General features: G+C 53.7%; 2 protein-coding genes across 7 annotated transcripts in view; both read right to left on the reverse strand.

The window, feature by feature from the left end:
• Positions 1 to 4375, reverse strand: part of OTUD5 (OTU deubiquitinase 5) — a 28007-nt gene extending 23632 nt beyond the window's left edge. The window contains exon 1 of one of the 3 annotated variants that reach the window (XM_047843749.1): positions 3030 to 4375. In XM_047843749.1, the coding sequence (XP_047699705.1) occupies positions 3030 to 3623 (594 nt within the window). In that variant the 5' untranslated portion in view covers positions 3624 to 4375. The remainder of the gene's footprint in view (positions 1 to 3029) is intronic. The other 2 variants (XM_047843747.1, XM_047843748.1) reach the window with 2 other exon arrangements.
• Positions 4376 to 7574: 3199 nt separating this feature from the next.
• On the reverse strand, positions 7575 to 14143 carry KCND1 (potassium voltage-gated channel subfamily D member 1). 4 transcript variants are annotated; one of them, XM_047843745.1, is made up of 8 exons: positions 13019 to 14143; positions 10916 to 11078; positions 10730 to 10813; positions 10540 to 10638; positions 10017 to 10267; positions 8708 to 8929; positions 8343 to 8382; positions 7575 to 8258 (listed from the first exon to the last, which is right to left on the reverse strand). In XM_047843745.1, exons 1-7 carry the CDS (start codon positions 14137 to 14139, stop codon positions 8364 to 8366), a joined length of 1959 nt encoding a protein of 652 aa, XP_047699701.1. In that variant the 5' UTR covers positions 14140 to 14143; the 3' UTR covers positions 7575 to 8258; positions 8343 to 8363. The 4 variants fall into 4 exon arrangements, 3 of the variants coding, with proteins under 3 accessions (XP_047699701.1, XP_047699700.1, XP_047699702.1); XR_007148920.1 differs by having other exon boundaries at positions 8343 to 8929; XM_047843744.1 differs by having other exon boundaries at positions 7575 to 8382.
• Between the last annotated feature and the right edge of the window lie 2887 nt (positions 14144 to 17030).

The following is a 17030-nucleotide window of genomic DNA, read 5'->3' on the forward strand; positions in this document are numbered from 1 at the left end:
GGACCCCAGGGTGCCAAAAGGGCTCCTAAAATCAGCGGAGGTAGTCACAGCATCCAAACAGACAGGAAGTCTGAGTAGTCGGAACAAGGATCCACCATCTGGGTTTCCTCTCACCAACTTCTCTCTTTTCCACGGGATCTAATGGGCCTCAAAGGCTATAAATGCCCCCAGGTGATAGTTCAGGACAAAGACTGGAACCGCAGGAAGAATCTCTGCTCTTCTCATCCCCAGAAAGCCCCAAGTTGGACCAGGTGAGGCAGGGAGAAGCATCTTATTCTCCTTTTGTCCCAAGAAGTGTGAAGACAGGAAAAACCTTCCCCCTGTCATTGGGAAGGCATCATGCAACCACAGAGTTTTACTTCCACACATATTCTTATGGGAACAAGTATGGGGGAGGGACTCCCAACCTAGAAGATGCAAAGGGGGTGTAAGGAGATGTCTTTCTAGTCACCATGTCAGCACGCAACTTTCTTCCTTTATGTCCCTGGGACCAGGGATGTAGCATTCTCTAGTTCTGTGGAGGAAAGGCAGCCTACTACAATCAGGGAGAGAAACAATTCCTGGCCCTGACCCTGTAGACTCAGACAATTTATTCTACCTGTAGGAGTAAAGGGTAGAAAGGTATCAAGGACAGGGGGCTCAAGACAAGGCCCTGGCCCCTGTGAAGTGCAGAAAGATTTATCTGAATCAAGGGGAATAGGAATATGGGTAGAGAATTTCCCTGGAGTGGGAATGTCTCCAGGAAGAAAAAAGCTTGTTGAAAGCAATTCAGAAAGCTCAGGATATTTCCAATCCTGGAAATGAGAAGCAAACAGAGCTGGGTCAGGGAGAGACTCAGAGTTATCTCCTAGTTCTTGAGGGGAGGCCTCAGCCCCAAGTCCCCAGTACCTGGCAACCTTCTCATAGAAAGTAGAAAGATCTTCTTGGCCTGTGAGAGTTCAGGTAAGGGGTTCTTAGGACTATATAGCACCCAGGTCCTTCTGTTCAATGGCAGAGGCCTCAGGCCACACTGGAGAGGACCTCATGTCCCTCTCCCTGGTAAGAAAGGATTGCCTGGTTGTGGGGAGGGGGAGAGCGCCTCATACCCAAGGGGGACTCAGGTCTCTCCTTAAGATAAATGATCTCTTGTCCCTAAGGAGAATCTTAGGCCCCTAGGAAGAGGCTCAGCCTCTTCCTCAGAATCCTGTCCTATCCATGTCCCCAAGGGGAGTAGAAAGTTCTTGGAATTTAGTTCATAAATGGCCTGAAGCCCAGGTCCCCAAAGCAAAAAAATCCCTCAAAGGCCCCTTTAACGGGTATACCTATGCTATCTAAAGTGAGGTGACAATTGGTACTTTCAGGACAGACTCAGGTCTCAGGTCCTAAGGTGGGTAAGGTGTCTCACGCACCTGAAAGAAAGTTTAAACTGTTAGAGGGAGACTCGGGACCCTATTTTCCAGGGACTCCCTATCCATGCCCCTAAGAAAAGGGTCTTGGGGCTCAATTCCAAGTCCTAAGGTAGAAGGAGTCCTCCTGTTCCTGAAGAGATCCTTAAATTCCTTGAAGAGAGAAGCCCAGACCACATTTCTAGAGACACACCAGTCACTGGGGTATTCATGGGTCTCTTGTCCTTGAGGACAAGCTCAAGTGTCCTTGGCTCAATGAGTCTCAGGCCCTTGATCCATGGGAAGACCTCAGGTCCATCTCTAGGACTCCATGCTGCTCATGTCCCCTGAAGACTGGTATCAGGCTACAGTTCCCAAAGCAGGGATCTTACATCCCTTACAAACAGCTCAGGCCCTTGGAGCAGGGGGTGCTCAGATCCATGTTTCAGGGGGAGAAGGGGCGTTTTTGGACCCAAAGTATGTTTCAGTCTTTCATAATTAGGGTAGAAGAACCTCATATCCCTGTATTTGTGTGTGTGTGTGGGGGGGGTGTCTCAGACCCCCAAGAATACTCAGACACCAATCCCTGAGGAGAAAGGACTTCTGTGGATGGGGGGTAATCCATCTCCTGAAGAGGCTTCAGACCCAGTCTCTGTAAGCCCCAGTTCATAAGCAGGAGGATCTTAGGCTCAAGTACCCAAAACAGTGAGGCTTATTTTCTTGAAGAAAGGCTCAGGCTGGGGAGGTGGGGGAAGAGAAGAGCTGAAGGTCTATCACTTAAAAAAAGCTTAAGCTCCTAGAGAGAAATTCAGACTCTTGTCCCCAAAGAGGTCTCAGACCACTGAAAGGAAGCACAGACTCTTGTCACCTGGAAAAGGGATCAATCTCATGTACCTTAGTAGTTTCTGGTCCATGAGTGTTAGTTTTGGCGCTTGTCCCCAAGGGGAAGGGAATCTTATCTCCATGAAAGTCGTTTTATTTCCCTGAAGAAAAGCTACAAGATCCCCTTCTCTAAAGGGAATGTATCTGTGTGTGTCAGATACTTGATTCTAGGAGACAGAATCTTAGGCCCTTGAAAAAAAGGCTTAGAACCTTTAAGGAAGTCGCTGGAATCCATTGGAATGGTCCTGTGTTTTGTTCCCCCTGAAAAGTAAAGGGAGGGTTTGTCCTGTATGTACTGTCTCAAACTCCCGAAAATAGTTTAGATATCTTGGGGACACTCAAAAATGTATAAGGTTTCCATCCTATTTGTGTTCCCCTGAGGAGAAATCTCAGACCCTATTCCAAGAGGAAAGAAAATCTCAAGACACAGAACACAAACCAAGGTCCCCTGGAGTCATGAGACTCCCCTCTCAGGTGGCATTCCTACCTACTGGCCCTACACGAGGACGTCTCAGGGCCCAGAATAATGGCTATGGGTCCCAGAAGAGACCACGGACTCCATCGTTAAGTCCGCCATCTTATCTGGGGCTTCTAACCCTCAAGTCCTTGTTGGTGGGGGGCAGGGAAGAGGGTGTCCTAGGTCCCTACCACCAGAGAATGAATGCCAGGCCCCGGGAGAAGACGTAGGTCCCTTGGGGGGACCTCAAACAGCCTTCCTTGGGTCCCTATCCAGTCTGGGGATCCCACCCACCACATCCACTCACCTATCACCCCGAGCCATACCTGCTCAACGGTTGCGGGGTCCATAGCCTCGATGCGAGCTGCAGCCGCTTCGTATTCGTCCTCACTGTTGTAACCCGCGCCGACCTCCTCACGCTCCGGACTGCCCCCGCCAACCGCTCCGACCCCGGGGGCTTGACGTCGCCGCTTGCTGTGGCCCGGCCCGGAGCAGCAACCTCCCACGCCTACGGTTCCGCCCACGCCCACCACCACGCCCGCCGCGCCCACACCCGCCGCCGCTGAGCCCAGCGCGTCGCCGGGACCGCCGCCGGGACCGACAGGGCCCCCGCAAGGAGGAGGAGAGGCCTGCTGTGGTCGCGGACCCGCCACGGCGCCAGGCGGCACGGCCAGCGCCCAGCGGTGAAGCGCTCCCGGCGGCCCCGGTAGCGGGCCCTGAGGCGGTGGTGAGGCCCGGGAACGGGGCCCCACGACTCCCGAGTCACGGTCGCGGTCGCCACCGCCCACACCCGTGCCGCCGCCGCCCACGCCCACACCCCCGCCGCGACGCGGCGCCGGGGGCAGCGGCCCGGGCGGCGGCGGTTCGTTGGCGGGGTCGGCGTCGGGAGGCGGCGGCTTCTTTTTGGGGAGAATAGTCATGGCGGCACCGCCAAGTACCCCCCAGCAAACCCGGCGCGAGGCACGCTGGGATAGAACCCGGATGAGGGGGCTACTGTGGTGCGCGAAGCACGACGGGATCGGCGGGACCCGGATAAAGAGATTGAGGCACCGGTTCGAGAACCGTCGGTGGCGCGCAGGTCACGGGGCAGGAGAACCCGGATGTGAAGTCCTAGATGATGGCACCGCGGCGAGTTTGTCGTGGCCTTTTCTCCAAGTCCAACAAGTTTACTGCTATGCTCGCTCGTTCCGGCCTGCCGCTTCAAGGGAAACAGAACCAAAACAAGCACCTCTTTGCCCCGCCCCCTCGCAGGTTCTTGAACTACCGGGTGGGGCCCCGGGGCGCTGCGCACGCGCGCCAGGGCACAGTCCCGCCTCTCGTTCGGAAGTACGTGGGCAAAATCTTCGCCGCCGCCAAAACAATTGCAGACACCAACCAATCGAGGCAGTTGCGTGGGTCTACGATGATGCCCACGGGCCAATCAGAAGGTAGCGATCGCCCTCCCGTGCCCTCCGTCTCAGATTTCAGTCAAAGTCTGCACTCTTGTTCCTTGCCTTTCTTCTCTCGACCGTCCTGTCGCGCTCTTCTTTCCCTGAGGCTCTGACTCACAGGCGGGGGTACTATGACAGCACAGTGCGGCCGGCCCCAGGCGCGACAATTTGAAAACGACTCCCTGCCAGGCTTCCAACCTGGCCGCAGACAGCCGGACTGACTGGAAAATATCAACACTCCCAGAGCATAGCAATCCCCTGAAGCGTCAGTTCCGGTCCCACCCACCTGCAAATCCCTGTCCTGCCGAGAGGCGGGCTCCGCTTCACCCTGGCAACAGGCCGAGTTCTGCGGTAATTGGCTAAGAGAAGCCGTCACTAACGTCGGATTGGCCAACCCCGGGACAGACCTGCATCGTGGGGACCTTGGGTATTTGGGAGGCAAACACGCCCTCTTTGGCACCACTGCGCTCCCGCCCTCGAGTTGACCTCCCCGCCTCGGTGGCTAGTGCGCAAACGCGGCACAACCTTCCCACCGTACACCGCTCCCCCCCAAACTGAGTTTACCTGGATTGAGCAAAAGTTTAGGAACCAGCACTGTCCACCAGCCAGCGTCCCGCAATGGGGTTGGTAAAATTCCTGGTAAAGAGCGGCTGGAGATCTACAGGCTAATCGTAGCTCTGCTCCTCCTGTCTGAGTGATCCCTGACAAGTCATTTAACATCCACCCCATCCGCAATTCAAAAAATTATTTATTTTTTTAGTAGTCTCTGTACCCAAGGTGGAGCTCAAACTCACAACCCTCGAGATCGAGTCGCATGCTCTTCCCACTGAGCCAGCCAGGGCCCCCATCTGCAATTTCTACTTCTCTGTAACATGGCAATGATAATTCCAACTTAAGGATCAAAGATTAATGCCTGTAAAGGGCCTAGTGCTGTTCTTGGCACAGAGTTAAGTGCTCAATAAATTAGTCTGAATGGCAGTGCAACGAAAATGATCCCAGGCTTTGGAGTCAGGAAGACATCAGTTCCAGCCCTCCATGGACTGTTACCAACTGTATAACTTTGAACAAGTCATTGTCTCAAATTTGAGATTACCCATGCAAAACGGGAATGATAATGCCTGCCCAGACTACCTCAGGGAGCAGTTATGGGGTTCAGATAAGCTTATGAGCCGAGAAGTTGTTGCGAGAGGTGATGGCTTGCTGCCAGTCTCAGGAGTCAAACTGTACAACATGTTGACTGAAAGAGAGATGATCAGAAATCTCTTCTGAGTGCCACCTAACCTTCTTCCTTCAGATGCCGACCTTGGTTCAGTTCTTCCTTCAGGAATAATATTCAGGAATACTCCTGAAGAAATGACTACAAAAAGAGTGTTGTGTTTTCTGCTCTGGAGACTTAATGGGAGAGGACTCACGTTTACTAGGCTTATTGTGTTCAGGGCACTGTGCCAAATGCCTGTGCATGTTATCACATTGAATCTTCTCCTGAACCTCTCACGTGACCTATATATCCCATTTCCTACTGGATGTTTGTCTAGCACTACACACCTAAACATGAACTTAGGATAATCATTGTAGCTAATCTTCACCAAGTACTTAACTATGTGCCTGGCACTGTGTGTGAACAACTTTGATGTTCCTTTTGACAGGGAATGGTGCCCCCATTCAGCCTTTGCCCAAGCCAGAACTTTTGAGTCAACCCTGCCTGCTCCCTTTTCCTCAACTCCCACATGCCTGTCAATCCCAAGTCTTGCCAACTCTACCTCTCAAATCTCTTGACTCTCCAACTGTTACCACCACTACGTGGTCCAAGCCACCATCACCTACCAATACTGCAAAAGCCTCCTCACCGCTCTTCCTCCCACCAGGACTGTTTCTTTAGAATCCACTCTCCACAGCCAGAACCATCCTTCTGAAATGCAAACCTCATGACAACTTTCCTATTTAAAAACCTGCAGAGGTCTCCATTATCCTTAGGATGAAGTCCGCAATCTGTATCATAACTTCAAAGGCTTTTTGTGAGCTGGAGTGATCTCTTGCTCTCATCACAACCTCACACTCTCCTCCCCAGCTGTACTGAACTCATTTAAGTTCCCCAAGGGCCTTGGGCTTGCTCTCTAACCTCTAGGTCATTGTACATGCTGTACAATGCCTGAAACGTTTTTATCCTTTTGCCTGGCCAACTCCACCTCATTCTTTGGGTGTTGGCCGGCTTAGGTCCTCCTGCCATCTGCATGCTTCTGCAATCCCATCGATTTTAGTCCTACAACACTACATTGTAATTGCTTAACTATCTGCCTTCCATGCTCACCTTGGGAGATCAGAGACAATGTCTTCTTTACCCATCTTTGTGTCACTAGGGCTAGCATGTGATATGCAGTTAATAAATATTTAGTGGGGGCACCTGGGTGGCTCAGTCCGTTAAGCATCCGACTTTGGCTCAGATCATGATCTCGCGGTTCACGAGTTCGAGCCTCACGTTGGGCTCTGTGCTGACAGCTCAGAGCCTGGAGCCTGGTTTGGATTCTATGTCTCCCTCTCTCTCTGCCCTTCCCCCACTGGTACTCTGTCTGTCTCCCTCTCAAAAATAAATAAAACATGAAAAAAAATTTTAAATATTTGGTGAATTACTGTATTATGTTATTATACATGTATTATATTTGGTAATTATTATTTCATAGATTAGCAACCTGAGGCAAGAGAAGTTTTAAGTTTTAAGGATTGGAACCCAGGTTAAACCAAATGCGAGGTCTGTCTTAGTGCTCCACAGAGCTCAGTCACACACTAGTCTAGTGTACCCAGTAGCCCAGAATGTAGGGGATGTCCACAAGGAAGGGAAACTTACCAAACTGAGAAATACTTTTTACTTCTTTTTCTTTTTCACTCTTGAGTTCTTTTTCCTTTTATTAAGTAGGCTCTAGGCCCAATGTGGGGCTCGAACCCACGACCCCAAGATAAAGAGACTCATGTTCTACTGGCTGAGCCAGCCAGGTGCTCCCAAGAGATGCTTTCAATTAGGGTTCAATTCAGAGCCGTTTGCTGTTGGGAAGTCTGGGTTTAAGTCTCCTCTAACCTAGCATGTGCTGCTCTGGGTCTCAGTTTCCCCATCTGTGAGTAAGAAAGCTGGAGCAGATGATGTCCTAGGGGCATGTCTCAAGACATCCTGGCCTGCCTTGCTGGATGTAGATTCAACTCTTCAAGCCACTGTCTTTAATTTCTCCTAGATCCCCATTTTCCACAACGTGTCACCAACCACTGACCTCCCATACCTGTGCCCACACCAGTCCTTCTAGTTGAAAGGAATTGAAACCAGAGTACTTTCAACCCCCCAGCCCAACCCAGCCTCCGAACCCACAGAGCCAGGAGGTGCTCATCCTCATCTCTCCTCTCAGGTTTTATTGACTGATGGAAACTACATCTTTGTCAGCCACCAGCTCCACAGGGACAGTGCTGGGGACAGGGAACCTGAGATGATGCCAGATTTCATCCCAAGAGCAGACACAGAGTTCCGGAAGGTGACCCAAGAGGGAAAAGAGAGAGGAATATGTGAAAAGGCGTTGTGAGGGAGGAGGAGGAGGAAATCAAGAGTTCCTCCTGCCTCCTACAACTCCCAGAGTTCAGGAACAACCCAGGCCTCAGCCCCTGATGCTTCTGGACTTCTGCCCAAGAACATGGAATCAGCCTATGATCTCCAAACACAGCCCAGCTCTCACTGGCTGCTAGGCTCTTATCTCAGCCAGTCCAGGCTCCAGCCCAACCCAGGAAGGAAACAAACCAGAGAAGAGAGGAGGAGTACTTAGAGGTGGCCCCTCTGATTAGGGCAGATGTAAACGCTGCAGCAAACTGGGCAGAGGCTTTGCATAATGTCACGGCAGCAACTGCTATTGCTAGAGATTGCTGGGGGCCCAGCGGAGGACGGGGTTGCAGGGACCCATTTCCAGCAGCCAGGAAAGGGGAATGGCATTTGTGCTATCTGTGTGTATTGGGAGAGGCAGCCTGACCCCTGAGCCAAGGCGAGGGCAGGGGGTGGCAGGTCACTGCTGAGGCCACAGCCCATGAAGCCTGTGGTTGCATTCCGAGCTTCAGAATCGGGGAGTTGTTGGGCTTGGTGGAGGGTGGGGACCTCCCCTAGAGGCCAGAACAGAGGTGAAGGTTCTCTTCTCTGAACCCCCAAACCTCCACAGCCCAGCCAGAGAGAAGAGGAGGTCTCACCTCTTCTCATCAGGCCAGAGCTCAGAAGTCAGGTGGGAGCCTGGGACACAAGAAGAGGAGCATGCAGGAGGCCAGCTAGGAGATGGAGGCCAGTCCCAGTGTGCTGGGGCAAGGAGGCCGGGGGCCTGAGGAAGCCCAGCACCTCAGTGCCCACTGGAACAGCTGTCTGGGGTGGGGAAAGTTGCCCCCTTCCCTGGCCACTTCCCCACCAGATGAGCCATTCCATGAAACTCCATTGCATAGTTCTCAGTGGGGGGCAGAAGGGGTCCCCAGGCATGCCCCTCCCCACCTCCCCAAAATATGGCTTTGGAAAGGAGTCCCCAAGAATCGAGAGGGCCCTCTGGATGGGCGGGCCTACTGCTCACAGGGAAGAGATCTTGACAGTCTCCGGGAGGAGGCAAGGGGTACCCAGGCTGGAGTTCCTGAGGGTGCTGCTGGCCCCACCGCCATCACCAGGGGAGGAAGGCTGGCTCTCATCTGGGGTGTTGGCAGGAGGGGTAGGGATACTGATAATGGCAGCCACGAAGTCCCGGCTGTCGCAGTTCAGGTCAAGGCAGTCATGGGGCTTGGCATTGAGGCTTGAGCGGCTGTGGATAAGGGTGGGGAGACAGAAGGCTCTTAAAAGGTCATCTTAATACTTGCCACAGTGATCATGACATTTAATGAGCACTGACTGAAAAGCTAGCACTGTGCTATAATGCTTCGTCTACATCCTCAATTATGGTGGTGCCCAGTGAGGGCTCTGGGGTCAGATGGTCCTGGGTTCAAATCCTGGTCTCATTTTAGCATCTCTAAACCTCTCTTCTCTTTCTTTCATGTGTAGCACGGGAATAACAGCATTTTCTACCTCATAAGGTCATTGTGGAGATTACATGAGATGGTAAGTGATACAAAGTGCTCAGAGCAGTGCCCGGAACAGAATGAGCACACATTCAAAAATGTTCTCCGTTTCAGTTACTCCTTACGATGCCAAAATTCTCACAACAATCCATAGTCAGATCTATACAACCCTGTCCCTGTTCCTTTCTGGTTTTACTTCCTACCACTCTCCCCCTCACTCACTCCACTCCACTCACAGTAGCTTCCTGGCTACATCTCTAACATGCAGACCCTTTTCAGCCTCAGGGCCTTTGCACAGGCTATTTGTTCTGTCTAGACAGCTCTTCCTCTAGACATCCACATGGCTCCCTCCCTCACCTCCTTCAGGTGTTACCTCAGCAAAACCTTCCCTGACCACACTATTTAAACTGCATCACACCCTCTTCTGTGTTCTCTGTCCCCGATCCCCGATTTATTTTTCTTCTTGGCATTTAACATACTATATCATCTCTGTGTTTCTTTGTTTATTAATTGTCTCATCCCACTAAAATATAAATTCCAGAAGGTCAAGGATTTCTATCTGTTCTCTTCACTGCCTAAAGTGAACTCAACTCCTAAACTCCTGAAGTGAACTCCAAAGTTCCTAAAATTATGCCTGGCATGTAATAGGTGCTCAATAAATGTTTGTTGAAAGAACCAATGAAGAACAAGTTCCAGACAAGATAATCCCAAGCTCCCAGCATACAGGAGTTTGGGTTCGAACTTGGCTTGCTAGGCCCCAAGTCATGAAACCTCAGAGGCCCTGGTGCAAGGTCTGAGCTTCCCCAGGGGTAGCCAACAGGTGGGGGCGCTTACCTCTGAGGGGCAGGACTCCTCCGCAGCCCTGCCAGTGTGTCCAGCTCCTGCATGCTGCCACGACTGACCGAGGCAGTGGAGTTGGCAAGGCGAATGGCACGGCGCTTGGCCCTGCGGGGGCAGCAGGAGGACAGCAGGCTGCCAGGTCCCGCAGGCTGGGAGGACACAGAGGTGCTGCGGCTGGTGCGGCCCCCCAGTGAGTCGGCACCCACGGCCTCGCTGAAGGTCAGCTCATCTGTGAACTCGTGGCACTGTGGGCAGAAGGAAGGCACAGTCACAAGGCACCACACAGGAACTGACCCCACCCCTAGGCCTCTGCTTAGGCCATTTCTTTCTTTCCAGAAGTCATTCTTGATTCCCTTCCCTTGCCCATCCTTCAAGGCTCAGCTGTACCGGGCCCTCTTCCAGGAAGCCCTGTGTGATTTCCACAATTAGTAGTGAGCCTCCCATCCCAGGGTGGGAACTGGCTTGCCCACAGAGGAAATCCCCTCATTCCACCATGCCACCTCTCATTAGGTCTCACCGTTGTCTTCTCCAGACAGTGCAGGAGGTGGTGATGTTGTTGCTCAAAAGCAGAACGGTTCCTGATACACAGCGCCTGTTCGTCCACACTGCTACTGTCCTGGAGTGGACGGAGCAGGGGGATGAGGTCAGGACCCTCTCCTCCTCCCATCACTGCTCACTCCCCAACCCCAATTCAGGCCCCTCCCCACCTCAAGGCCCCCGTTCTGCTTGTACTGCAGGAAGGCATTGGTGGTACCACTCTTTGCCAACCGGATCCTTGCCAAGCGCACCTTCTACAGAGAGAGGAGGAGATAGAGGGTCAGGTGTGTAAACACAAGAGTAGACTGGCTTTGGGTATGGGGAACAGGAGGTACTCAGATGGAAGGGGCAGTTACCTGCTGTGCTCGGCGCTTGTCAGCACGCTGGTTCTGGTGGTAGATGCGGCTAAAGTTGGACACGATGACTGGCACAGGCAGTGCAATGACCAGGACACCACTGAGGGAGCAGATGGATCCGAAAATCTTGCCAGCAATGGTGCTGGGCACCATGTCTCCATAGCTGGGGCCGGGGGAGGTAAGCCAAGGTCAAGAAAAATGTTCAAGCACCTCTCAGTCTCCCCCTCCGTTCCATCCAGCCTGACGCACTTTGCAACCCTGGCCAGGCACTGAAACTCTCTGAGCCTCAGTTTCTCACTCTGCAAAATGTGGGGAAAGACCTCTGTGGCCACCAGTGGGGGGTGGGGGTCAAATGAGAAACTGGCCCTCGGGCCCCTACCATCTGCTGCTCCCATCTGAGCTGCACACCGAACATCAGAGTCAGCTGGAAATCTATTAATACCAAGCAGAGGGGAGAAGGAGGAAGTGACAGGCAGTAAATATAGTTTCCTGGGGAGAGAGTCCCAGCACCACTAGCCAGCTGAGGGGCTCTGAGTCCCGGGAGAAGTGCTCTGTTGTATTTGCTTACATCTGTCTTATCTTCTGTAGGTAGGACCCCTTCTTATCTTCCAGAAAAAAAGTCTTGAAACCGTCCTCATATGAAAAAATAGGGGAGGGGGGAGCCTTGAAACTCCGTCCTCCTTGTCTCCATGCCACCTCCTCTCCCATGGAGCTGGAGCAGTGCCAGTCTAACCAACTTGTTTCACAGGGTGGGGGTGGGGGGACCAAAGCCCAGGGAGGTTCTGTAACTGACTGGCTCAAGATCACACAGCACACTTTTGTTCTGATCACGGGACCAATTAGATCCCCTCCCCTCTGCGGTCCCAGCCTCTAGGCCTTAGCTCAGTCCATGTCCCTCTTCCCCCCAAGGATGGCTGTTGCTTATTTCTTTGTTTTGACTCATTTAAAAGTCTCTCCAACTTGGCCATTTCTGGTCTGTGATGTGTCATCTTAGACTGTGTCCTCAACTATGAGATGCAGGCAGCTGTCAACCCTCCCGGGGTTGTTGTGAGGACTCAGTAGGGTAAAAGGCACCCAAATACCCAGTTCCAACCCGCTCTCAGGACTCAGCATTTGTTTGTCGATCCAATTGTGAACCTCCAACCAGAATTACTTTCTACTCCATACAAACCTCAAATCAATTTTTCTGTACCTCTGTTAAAGCACTGATCAAGCCCAATCCATCCATTCAATAGATATTGAGCAGCAACTGTATACCTAATCCCAGTGATGGAAATTTAGAGGAACATGGTACCTGCCCTAGACAATGTCTTTAAGAAGAACACGAGTTTGGTGATTCCGTGTGATACTTTTATCCCAACTGTTTCCTCTCAGGGATTGGCACTTAAAAAATAATGTCGAAAATACATTGTCCTGGAGAACATCAAAGAATCACAAAGCCACAGGGGTAGTACCCCCATACAGCAGATGATTCTAGAGGTTTGGGAGACATGGGTCCTCAAGATGGGAAAAGGGGGTGATAGAAAGCCAGTACCTATGTATCCTACACCAGAAACTTTCAGAGAAGTTTCACAACTGTGATGTCACTGAATCCCCTCTAGATGAAGGGATAATCATGCCTCATTTGACACAGGAGATAACAGGCCCAGAGAAAACAAGGTCAACAGAAAAAGTGCTGCTAAAACAATCCTTGAACCCAAGTCTCCTGACCTGGAAAGTGAAGGCATTGTCAGAGCTGTGAGGGATTTGGAGATTAGTCCAGCTCCCTTCGTTTTGACAGATGAGCAAACTGAAGTGCACATTGAGAAAAAGAAATCATTTATCTAATCTTCCCAATCTTTTTTTTTTTTTTTGAGAAAGAGAGAGAGAGGGAGAGAGAGAGAGTTTATGTGCATGAGCACACAAGTGGGGGAGGGGCAGAAAGGGAGAGAATCCCTGTGAGGAGCTCCATGTGGGGCTCAAACCCATGAACCATGGGATCATGACCTGAGCTGAAGTCGGACGCTTAACCGACTGAGCCACCCAGGCAGCCCTCTAACCCTAACCTTCAGAAAGGGTGAGTGTAATTGATCGGGCAGCTCCCAACACAGGGTCTGCACTCACCCAAGCGTAGTCATGGTGACAATGGTATACCAGAAGGCCGCAGGGATGCTAGTAAAGTTGGTCTTGTTTGTGCCCTTCTCGGCATAAAACATGACAGTGGCGAAGATGATGATGGCCATGGTAAGGGAAAAGAGGAGAAAGCCCAGCTCAGAGGCACAGCTCTTGAGTGTGTAGCCCAGAATCCTCAAGCCCTGTGAGTGCCTGGAGAACTTGAAGATGCGGAATACCCGGAACACACGCAGGGTGACAAAGGCGCCTGAGACATCCTCGTTCTTGGGCACGAAAAGCCCAATGTAGTAGGGCAAGATGGCCACGACGTCGATAAGGCTCATTACGCTCCGCAGGAAGCGGCAACGGCTGGGGGCGGCGAATAGCCGCAGGAGGTATTCACCCGTGAATATGAGCACACAGGCCGTGTCCATACAGAAAAAGGCCAGTGGGAAGCGGTCGCCACAGGGCTGCTCCCTCGGGGGCCGCCGCGCGGGGCCGCGGCACGGGATGGTCTCGACCACATTGGCGATGACCGACACGGCAATGAAAAAGCCGGTCACATAGTAGAAAACGAGGGCCGCCGTGCTCGTGTGGGGGTTCTCGAAGGCCCGCCAGAGCCGCTGCCGCAAGGAGCTGCCGGCAGGCAGGGCTGGGCCATCCCCGGCCTGCTCAGCTTCCTCGTCCTCCGCCAGGCGCTCGGCGTTCTCCTTCTTGCGGTCCCGGTACTCTTCGAGGCAGCAGTCGCCCACGAGCTCAGGCACCAGACCATAGAAAGCCAGCTCTTCGTCGAAGGCCTGGATGCACTCCTGCCGCGGGCAGTGCAGCCGACCCGTGCGGTAGAAGTTCAGAACATGCCGGAACATGTCGGGGTCGCGATCGAAGAAGTACTCGCCGGAATCAGCATCATAGAAGAATTCCTTTTCTGAACTGCCCAGGAGGGTGTCAGGGTAACGGTCCAGAGTGTTCTTCCAGGTCTCAAAGCGCCGTCCGCTCACGTTCACCACCAGAACCTCATCCCCTCGAGATGCCTTCACCCCGGGCGCAGGGGGCAGGGGCTGCTGGGCCAGGGGCAGCCAGCCCACCGCGGCCGCCCTCGCAAACGGCAGCCACGTGGCCACGCCTGCAGCCATCCTGCCGCGCCCCAGGCCCACGGAGACGGGGGGGGGGGGGGGTGGCCTTTAGGAGAGAGTGGCTGTCTCCAGGATGGTGGGAACTTGGGGAGGCCCTGGGCCACTCGCACAAGCAAACTGGGGGTGTCTACAGAGGCCAAGAGGAACCAGGAGGAGGAACTAGAGAGATGGGCAGGGGCTTGGGGAGCATTTAGAGGGTCTGGGAAGGACCTGGGGGATGTCTTGAGGGAACTACGGAGAAGGGGCTAGGGGGACATGGAGAGTAGCAGAAAAGGGGAGCCTAGAGGGACCAACGAGGATCTCAGGGAGTGTTTAGAAACGCTGAGATGGTTCTAGAGAGATCAGCAGGTGCCTGTGAGATGTCTGGGGTGTCTAGGAGGGGCAAGAAACGCTGGGGACCTGTCCACACTCTCAAGAGTTCTGAGGGAAAATGGGGCTGGGACCCCTTAGTGGGCTTGGAGAGGGGATTGGTGCATCCAGAAGGCTAGAAATGGGACCAGAGGTGTTTGAAAGAGGCCAAGAGTGGCTGGAGCGGGGTTCTGGAGGGACTGAGAAAAGTGAGGTGGGTTGTCCACACCCTCAAGACTTCTGGGGAAAAGATTAGGGAATTGGAGCTCCCTCGTGGATCTAGGAAAGGGGTTGGTGAATGTAAGAGGTGGCTATAGAACCAGGAGGTTGTAAAGAGGCTGAGAGGTGTCTTGGGAGTGCCTAGAGCTGCCAAGAATAGCCTGGGGGGGGGGGTGTCTATACTCTACAGGAGTTCTGGGGAAGGAAGGCGAGGTGGGGCCCCCTAGAGGGGCTAGGGAAGGCAATGGGGTATCTAAAGGGGTAGATATGGGGCTAGGTTATCTTTCAGAGACTGAGAGGTGTCTGGGAGAGAGGGGTATGGGGGGTGCTGAGAAAGTCTGGTCTACCCTCTCCAGGGTTCCAGGGGGAGGAAAGGGGCCCGAGGAAGCCCCCTGGTGCTCAGTTGGAAGTTGGGAACAGCCCCAGCGCACCCAGATGTTAAAAGACTAAGAGGAGAGGGGTCCCCCCAAAATGGGTTGGAGAATGGGATGAGGTGTTGAAAGGGTGTTGGGTGTGTCTCTAGGGAGGGGGGCTGGTGGGCCTTGCAGGAGGTGGATGGGGGAGGCCTGGATAAAGCTGTGTCCCACCGTTGGGGGCTGGTCTGGGGAAACCACACCCCGATGGGCTGTCGGTGTGTGCCGGACAGCGGCAGTAGCAGCAGCGGCAGCAGGAGGAGGAAGAGGAGAAGCAGCCACAGCCAGGCCTAGGAGAGGAGAAGGCAGCACAGGCAGGGGGAGGGGGCTGGGTCCCTGGAAGGACAAGGTCCAGCAGAACCCCTGGGGACTATCCCAGGATGGGTTAGGGTGTGGGGGCTGGACCAGGGAAGGACAAGGACAGCGCTGTTGGTGGCCCCCTCCCCCTCCCCAAAGGGCCGTCCTCACCTGTGTCCCCGCTGCAGCAGCGGCAACAGCGGTGGGGCTGGGGGTACCAAACACCGGAGCTCCTACCCCCCTCTGCAGAGCTGCCCGAGTTCTCCTCCTCCTCTGGCTCTCTCTCCCCGCCCCTCTGAGCTTGCCGGGAGATGGAGAGAGAGACAGGGAGGGGCCTCGTGGCTCCCAGAGCCCCCTCCCCTAGGACAGCCTGAGAGGGACCCTGGGGAGACTCCGCCTCCTACAAAGCTGGTTGGGCCTCAGTCGCGTCATCTGGAAAATGGGGGTGGCAGGGAGCTTTGCCAGTTCTCCCCACCTCCTTCCTGGACTCCCCCCTCTTCCTGCCCAGCTCCTACCCCCTCTGCCCCCAGGGGCCCCCACCCCCACCCGTCTGAATCAGCAGCACTTAGCAGATCCGATCGATGGGGAGGCGTCTGTTAATGGCCCCAGAGCGGAGTGCCATGGGGAATGATGCAGCGCTGTGTCCCCTCCCTGCCCCCATGCTGTAGAAGGGCTGGAGAAGGGGGTGGATGGAGGGACCGGTGGGGGGCATTTCTCTAGATGGCAAGGCCCCCAAAGCTGCTCCCTGGGGGGGGGGCGTGCGTGGGTTAGAGCCCAGCTCTGACCAAAGCTGTTGCTGTGGGATTGGAGCACCATCCTGTTTTCAGATGTGAAGTGGGGGGTAAGGGGAGTGCAGATGGGACAAGCAGGTCCCACCCCCATACCAGCTTCTCTCTCAGGCGGGCCCCATGCTGAGGGGCAGTCTCCCTCATCCGTCCATGTCCAGGAGCCTTCTGAATTCATGCCTTCTCCCCAGAGGACTCTGCTCCTGGATGGCATAGAGCACTGGGTACCAAGCGTACCAGGCATGGATGGGTTCAAACTCCAGCTTTGCTACTGACTTATGTCCTTGAGCAAGTGACTTGCAATGTATCTTCAGTTGTCAGATGTCACGTTACCTATATAGTGTCGTTGGGCACATTAGGAGTGACGTGAAAGGGGATGGCACAGGGCAGGGCACACAGGGGAGGCCTCCGTTTTAGTAATTAAAGGTGTGGTGGGAGCACCTGGGTGGCTCAGTCAGTAGAGCATCTGACTCTTGGTTTTGGCTCAGGTCATAATCTCAGGGTTTGTGGGATCGAGCCCTGACAGGGCTCCACGCTGGTGGTGCAGAGCCTGCTTGGGATTCTCTCGCTCCCTCTCTGCCCCTCCCCCGCTCAGGCACTTGTGTGTGCTCTCTCTAAATATAAATAAACATTAAAAAAAATAAAGGTGTGGTGCAGGGGGGCAATAAATCCAGGCCAATTTTCCACTTTTCAATCAATCTAACCCATGCACATAATCTTCAGTTTGCCCACTCATCACACTCCCGATCTGTCCATTTCTCCATCCCTGCACCCACTCACCACACACCTATCCATTCATTCTCCCACCCACACAACCAAATGCTCTACC

Source organism: Prionailurus viverrinus, chromosome X, assembly GCF_022837055.1.
Source record: "Prionailurus viverrinus isolate Anna chromosome X, UM_Priviv_1.0, whole genome shotgun sequence".
Lineage (NCBI taxonomy): Eukaryota > Metazoa > Chordata > Mammalia > Carnivora > Felidae > Prionailurus > Prionailurus viverrinus.